At 35.7% G+C, this 8,384-nt stretch overlaps 1 protein-coding gene across 1 annotated transcript; it reads right to left on the bottom strand.

Moving 5' to 3' along the window:
• Window positions 1-2,654: 2,654 nt before the first annotated feature.
• Window positions 2,655-5,836, bottom strand: LOC103404907 (G-type lectin S-receptor-like serine/threonine-protein kinase At4g27290). Its single transcript, XM_070816301.1, has 6 exons — window positions 4,477-5,836; window positions 4,084-4,349; window positions 3,752-3,962; window positions 3,370-3,607; window positions 3,118-3,268; window positions 2,655-2,963 (listed from the first exon to the last, which is right to left on the bottom strand). The coding sequence occupies exons 1-6, from the start codon at window positions 5,834-5,836 to the stop codon at window positions 2,655-2,657; spliced, it is 2,535 nt and encodes an 844-aa protein (XP_070672402.1).
• Between the last annotated feature and the right edge of the window lie 2,548 nt (window positions 5,837-8,384).

Raw genomic sequence — 8,384 nt, 5'->3', positions numbered from 1 at the left:
AGAGAAGAATACAGCATGCACAGTCAACTCAGCAGAAAGAGTCTGAGATGAAGAACTTGAGAAGACGCCACATCTGCCTGAGGAACAGATAAAGGAAATGAAAATGATACCTTGAAGCATGTGGAGACAAGTGCAACCAAGCACGTGCTTATTCATCCGCTACTTCTTCAAAATCAAAAGTATCTCATATCATCAGGGTTGCAATCATTATGGACGGTGAATTCGTTTTGACCCTCAAATTCTTGGGTCGGCTTACTAGGCGTTGTGGGCTGCACGTACCGATTCACCACCCTTGAATCAAATCCTTAAAGATCAAGTCACCAACTGGAAGAAGAGCCCATCAATCTCGAAGATCATACCGCTGACCAAACTGCTCAGGTGTGAATTAGAAAGATTAAACAAAGCAACAAGTCGTCACCTTCACCTCGTGCCTGCTTGCCATGTGTTCGAGTCAACCTTTAAGAATCAAGCCTCAACGGCCCTTGAAGAAGTTTCCAGCCAAATTCAAGATCAAGCCTGGCCTTTGAGGAAATCACAAGTCCGATTCAAGATCAAGTGTCTACCACTCTTGAATCAAAACCTAGTTCAAGAATAACTTGTGGAAAATCAACAATTGGAGGAATCCAGAAAATCCTCCTTCCCAGTTCAAGATCAAAGCTGTGGAAAGTCAACAAAGCGCAAAAACAAATACGTGCCGATTCATCCACTACCCAAGCCAAAGATCATCTACCACATGAAACTCCTTGTGGTCCAATTTCAACCTTCAAGATCAAGCCTCAACGGCCCTTGAAGAAATTTCAAACAAAAGTTCAAGAACAAGCCTCAACGGCCCTTGAAGAAATTTCAAACAAAAGTTCAAGAACAAGCCTCAACGGCCCTTGAAGAAATCTCCAGCCCAATTCAAGATTAAGCCTCGACGGCCCTTGGATCGACATCTACAATAAGGGACTTCAAAACGCATCTCCTACACGTGACAAGCACATGTATACGACGTGCCTTGAAGTGGGGGCATTTGTAGACATCGAAATTTCGGTAAATAAATGTTGACCGATAAATCAAAGTGTCAACGCTCATGTATTACATAAATTTTACACGTAGCGTGTGACTCAACGAAAATTGAATGAGTTGGAAAAGTCATCAAATAGGACACGTGTCAACACCTGGCAGAAACGACTTATTTCATCTGGGATATTATATTCAAAATTAGGCCTTGGAAATTTTTATAAATAGAAGGCTAATTCATTCATTTAGAGAAGGATGAACCAATTGATATTACACCTTGAAGCTCTGAAGCTCTGAAGCTCTGAAACTCCGAAGCTCTCAAGCAAATCCCGAAGGATTAAGAAAGCCCTTTTCATTCTCCATCAAATCCTCCTTCAAGATCAAGCCCCGACGCCCCTTGAAGAAAGTGTTCTTCGTTCTTCGTTCATCATTCTTCCAAGATCAAGCCCCGACGGCCCCTTGGATCAACAATCATCCACCTTCAAGATCAAGCTCCGACGGCCCCTCGAAGAACTTCCACCAATTCAAGATCAAGCCCCGACGGCTCCCTTGGATCAACAAACATCAACAAATCCACACGTCCAACCGTTCTTCAAGATCAAGCCCAAAAGCCCTTGGAGATCCGTTCATCACTGTTCTTCAAAAGATCAAGCCCAAAAGCCCCTTTGAAGATCCGTTCAAATCCACCTTCAAGATCAAGTCCACAGGCCCTGGAAGAACGTTCATCCTTAGATCAAGCCCAACGGCCCTTTGGATCAATCGCACATCCACAAATCAACACCTTACGGAGATTGAATCAGAGGATCAAATAGAAGAGAGATTGTAACCCAAAATTTTCAAATACAAATATTTGTTTGTGCACGTTGTTCTTGTCTCTTTCGTTTCAGGAATTTTCTGTGTTCACAATTACATTATTTTGTATATTGTTGTTATAAGTGCATTTGTAATGTACTTACAAATAATATACCATAATTACATTACATATACATATACATATATATATATATGCACGTACCTGAATATACCAATTCGTAATACCCGTTTCAGAAGGGTTATGGGAGGGCGATATATAATCACATCTTTTTTTTTTTTTAACAAACGATATTACCTATACTTTTTAAGTGTTTAGCAAAAATTAAAAATAGCTTCAAATAATAATTAACTAAAATCATTTCAAGTGATTTTATAGAACTGATTTTCTTTTTCTTTCCTAAAACAAGAGAATCCGTAGTGGCGTTAATTAGTTAACTTTTAAAATAATGAAATCACTAAAAAGAACCACTTCTACATAATCACTCACTCTCAATGAACCCTACATCTTACTGAAATTAAAATCTACCTCCAGGGTTGGATAAAAAAATCATAGGAGTTTTAACGTAAAACCCACGACACTATTCACTTTAACGAAAAACCACATTTTTACACTAAAAAGTCAAACCTGGTATTATTCACTTTACCCTTTATTTTGTCCTTATCGTTAAAACTCAAAGTTTTTAAGCCTTTTTCATTAGTTTTCTTAAAAATCATCTCATCTAAGGATGCAAACCATTTGGTTTCTTTATATTTTATCCAACACAACTTTCGGTGTGTGGAGTTCTTGAACATCAAAAGTTTGGATGCCAGTACTTCTCACTGTATCGTTCCTTTTCAGTCTATCTACCTACTATCAAACTAATGGTGATTGCATTGTTGGAAAAGCTGGTAGATGCTCGAGGATAAGAACCAGCAGCAATGGAATTCTTATGTGTTGTGAAAGCAGGTTCTTTGGAGGCTGGAAGTGATGTAGCTTCATTAGTCAGCATGCAAATTACCGAAGACATTGTTGGTCGATCATCTGGAGCTTCTTGAACACACAAAAACCCTACATGGAGGCACCTTAGAGCTTCATCCGACCAGCATGTTTCCCTTACTGATTCATCAATCACCTCCATTCCTCTACCTTCTTTGCATAATTCCCATGCCTGGGATTTTAAACAATGACATGTAAAACGCATCAATCATTCACTTAATTTAATTGCAAATTTGCAAGGCTTAAAATTAAAACAAAAGGACTGCATATATATATATATAAAAATGTCGTACCCAGTGCACAATGATCAAATTTCTTAAACTTACCCAACCAGCAAGAGTTAAAGAAGGATCAAAACGATAAAATGAAGAGTTCCTCTTTCCACTTACAATCTCTAACAACAACACTCCAAAGCTGAATACATCCAATTTCTCAGAGAATTGGCCAAAGAATGCATACTCAGGGGACATGTAGCCGCTGAATGAATTAAAGGTAGAGAAGTGAGCAATAATAACAAAGGTTAATTGCTTAAGGTTTAGTAAGTGAATGAAATTAGATGGTCTACAAAATATACTTACTATGTTCCAACAATCCTGTTGGTATTTGCTTCGATTTGATTCATCCTGAAAATCTTCGCCATTCCAAAGTCTGAAATTTTAGGGTTCATTGCTTCATCCAACAGTATATTACTTGCTTTGAGGTCCCTATGGATGATTTTCAATCTGGAGTACTTGTGGATATAAAGTACTCCTTGAGCAATACCTTCTATGATTTGAAAGCGTTTCCCCCAATCCAATTTTGTCTTTTCAGATGGATCTGAATGAACATATTGAATTGCATTATAGAGAGCTTGTGTGAATACACTTGGTAAAAGATCTTGCAAAAAATTAATTAATCAAATTTGATACCCAGGAAATCAACAAATACAAAGAATCTCAAGAGTGATGAGCATATCTATACCGAACAAAAATTTGTCCAAACTTCGATTCGGCAGGTACTCGTAGATCAATATCATTTCCTCCTCTTCATTGCAGAAACCCAACAGCCTAACAAGATTGGTATGTTGGAGCTTGGCTATAAGCTCTAACTCATTTATGAATTCTCGATGTCCTTGCCCTGACTTCTTTGACAGCCTTTTAATGGCTACTTCTTGATTTTCAGGCAAAGTCCCCTGCAGCGGAAGAAGTATGGATTTTTTTATGAAAGAAGAAAATAAAATCTTTATTTTTTAACAGGGAAGATAAATTATCTTATTTATCAAGAACAATGCACTGGCATGGATGGGTCGTCACCTTATAAACAGGGCCAAATCCTCCCTCTCCGATTTTATTAGTATCAGAGAAGTTGTTTGTAGCAGCTAATATACTCTTTAAGCTGAAAGGTGGCAGTTGATCAGTATCGTTCCTTCCACCTCCAGCTTTCCCTTCATTTCTCACAGTTTTCTTCCATAATAGATATCCAAAAATGGTTGCAAGAATTCCTACGATTGCTGAGACAATTGCAATGGCAATTACATCTGATCGTTGCTTCAAGAAAATTTCAACATGACCCTTACAACCTGCGGTGAAAAGGAAATGATCAAGTTGAACAACAAAAATGAAGGCTCCAAAAAATTAATTTTGGTAACCTTGGAGCCAAAATAAATGACTTTGCTTGTTTTAATGAAACCAAAATTTTGAACATACCGTCACAATCATTGCAGTCATCCTCATGAACACGAATATAAATGTCTTGCCCGAGAGTGTGATTCTCAACAAGATCCACCAAGTCACCGTACCATGTTATACATCTCATAGAACTAATTTCCTGTGCCACATTTGCGTAAACATAAGCTGTGCAAGAGCGGTTTTGAAGGCATTCAGCTTCACACTCAGTCCTACTCTTTTTATCTCCAACCAGAACAGCATGATCCGGTAGTTTCAGCTTCTCCAACTTGGAAAACCCTTCTCTGTTTCGATTGCATTTTAACCCCTTCTCCCTAACACACCCACCAGTCCAATCCCCCATATCCCATTGTTGTTCAAATTTAGGTACAAAACCGGTCACACACTTACATGGTGACACGGTTTCATTTCTAGTACAAGCAGCATAAGGACCACAAGGAGCATAAAAATCGCATTTATCGACTGGCTCCCTCCACAGTTCACTCCATTTCTCACTCTCATCCTGCCACAGCAGCAGGACAAGCAGCCCATTCGGGTCCAACACAGACCTCATTTTCACCGAGCTAATATCCGGGGAGCTATAATTAAAATAAATCTCATCATTATCATTGTCATGATGATCATGAAGATCAAAATTGTAAGAAAGGAACAAGAAAGTTCCACTGAGATTTCTAATGACAATTGATTTTGACTTGTGGCCGTTCATATTGTAGACAGCAGTTCTCCAGTAGGGATGATCACCAATGTTCTCCTTCCAGACTACAATCTGGGCAGGCACTTTGGGATAAATGCCAGCAGAGAAATTCCCGGGTTTTGGATCATCAACTGCGGACCAGGATGTAAGGCGCCTTTGCTGGCCTGTCCTTTTGTTGAGGCTAATCTTCATGCCGGGCAGCAATGTATCTGAGGGATGATCAAAGCTCTGCCACAAAGGGTTTTTATCCAACTCTTCTCCTAATTGGAGAACAAAGTTTCCGGAATCCATTAGCAACCCAATTGTCGAACTCATTGCAGAAGCTGGAACTGATGCATTTGATGACCAGATGATGGCTTCATTTTCCAGCACAACCAAATTTCCATCACTTCTCAGCATGAGGACCCCCGGAGAATTGAGCGGAGAGTCTCTGTTTGCAACCCACACAATTGGAGGGTTTGGCATTGCATTGTACCAAATACCAAGGAAATATTTGGTGGACTTTGCAGGACGGAAGAAACCAAGTGCAAAGTTTCCGGAGGAAGAAATCAAAGTTTGTCTTGCAATGATAGAATGGCCTGGTACTAATAAGTTGTTGTGTTTGCTTGCCGTACAAAAAGAAAATGGCAGCAGCATGAGAGACAACACCACTATTAATTTCAGAAGACCAGCAATGAGCAGCGACATTGTGAGAGAGTGAGGAAGAAACAAGGACAGGGTTTGTACCTTGAGGTTCGATCAAAGCAGAAGAGGAGTTCGTTGCCTCAAGTCTCAGATTCTCAGACAGTGTGGCTACAACATAGCTGCTCATTTTTTTATACCCACCAAATCAATGAGCACTTGCCACGTTTTTCGTTAGGTATATGCCACGCTGGCGTCTTACATTTAAGATTTCTTTTAAGGTAGTGCTATTTACACTCCATTTTTACTTCTCACATTCCTCTCTTCATTTTCGATGGTTGGACCAAATGATTTGAAAAAGTCAATAGCAAAAAAATTAACAAGGGTGTGTGGAAGGTAAAAATGAATTGTGAATATCACTTTCCTTCCTTTATTCTTTGTTCTTTAAGCAACTGTTTGGGCTTGTTTTTGGAATGACAAAATGTTTTTGACAACCAAAAGCAATTTTAATTATGTTTGGCAAAAAAAAAAAAAAAAAAAAAAAAACTTAAAAGTGCTTTATAGTAATGTTTTTTGAAAAAAAACATCTGGCATGTATTTTTGCATAAAATATTTTCATGTGTTTTAGTAAAGTATCCCCTTAATAACAACATTTTGTTATAAAAAAAAATATATGTACATAGGTAGAATGTAATAATGTGCTAACATATCACTTGAGTTATCCCACACCACACTTTCCGTAGTGGTTTAAAAGGTCGTTGGGAACATGCTAGAATATGAATATCTAACTCGATATCAATTTGTAGTTGGTGAAGATCCCCATATATTTTTAGTTCTTTATGCTAGGCCTTCATATTTTGAACATGCCCCTTCATTTGTGACTTCTTTTTATTCATTATACGTGGACAATATTATACATGTGATGTGGGAGCACGTGAAATCATTGGTGCAAGTTATAGTAGGTTTCATGCTTAACTTGAGTTTTCATCTTTCAATTGATACTATAAATTTCGATTTTTTAATTTCATGAAATTAGAGTTTTGTGTGATTTATCAACAAATTCCATAGAATTTAAAGGATTTTTAGGTGTTTAACTCATCTAGATGCAAGTGTTAACATGTAAGGGACCTTTAATACCATATGCCATGACTATTAAATACAGTAAAAGCCTCTTTATAGTAATTATAATATTCAGACCAAGTCAATTTTATTATTGTAAGGTTTTTTATTTTTTAAAGAAACAACTGATGACAAACCACAGTTATACGTACCAGCTGAAAGTATCGAACTAAGACCTCCCACATTTCTTTGTTTATTGGGGAGTTGCTGTCTACACCTCTACCATTTGGCCACTTGCTGTGGTTTATTGTAAGAAGGTTATTACTTAATAAAGACGCAGTTATAAAACAAGCAACAAGTAATGTGCTCTTTAACCAAGGGTTGCCGATGGTTTAGCAGTTTGATTTTTAACCGTCCCAAATAAGTATATGCTAATTTTGTTTTGATTTTCACGCTATTTGTATGTTAAACTAAATTTTTAGGTGTTTTTCATAAATATTATGTTTAAGGGCTTTATTTTTGCTCTTTGTTTCACTACCTTAGTTTCAGTATTTGTCAATATTATATATCTCAACTATTACGCCTACTAATTTGTTTTCTTTTTCTTTTTTTTTTTTTTTTTTTTTTTTGTCGTAGGTTTTATAGAAAACTTCATTTTAATCCCTAAAAAAGAAGAGTTTTAGATTATAACCATATGTAAGATTAAAATCCAATTTTAGTCTCTAGCACATTTAATCATATCATTTATTAGTTGTATTTTGATGTTTTATTTTATCTTTTTATTTTTATTTTAATGTATTAATTACATTTAAATTTAATTTTTATTTCATTCATCATAATATATTTTAACTTCATTTTAATCCTTGGCAAAGATGACTTTTTGATTAAAACCATGAGTAACATCAAAATCTAATTTTAGTCCCTTGATACATTAATAACCTCATTTATTAATTATATTTTGATTTTTTAATTATTTATCTTTTTCTTTCTAATTTTTAATGTATTAATTTTATTTCATTATAATTTTTATTTTCATTTCATTCATCGTAATATATTTTGTTGTGAACATTTAGATAAACTAATTTTTGTTATACAATATATTTCGATGTACTTTATTTTCTTCATTTAGGTATATTAAATTCATTATAATACATTTCGGTGCATACATTTAGGTACACACATTTCGGTACATACATTTCGATACAAACATTTAGGTACATTAATTCAATATAATACATTTTCGGTACTAACATTTCAATGCATACATTTCGGTACACACATTTAGGTACATTAATTTAATATTAATACATTTCGGTGCATATATTTAGGTACATACATTTCGGTACTAACATTTAGGTACATTAATTAAGTCTTTCAAATTTGAAGAATGTTAAATAAAATTAATAAATTAAAAAACTCTTTTTTGGTCAAAAAATAAATTAAAATTTGTGTATTAATAAATTTAAATATTTAATGGGAGACATTAAATAAAATGCACATTAATTATTTTGAATTAAGGACACATTAGGGACTAAAATCAATATTTAATCTAACA

Source organism: Malus domestica, chromosome 17, assembly GCF_042453785.1.
Source record: "Malus domestica chromosome 17, GDT2T_hap1".
In the NCBI taxonomy this organism is placed as follows: Eukaryota; Viridiplantae; Streptophyta; class Magnoliopsida; order Rosales; family Rosaceae; genus Malus; species Malus domestica.
Note: the sequence above shows the minus strand (reverse complement) of the source record. Positions and strands in the feature narration are given on the sequence as shown.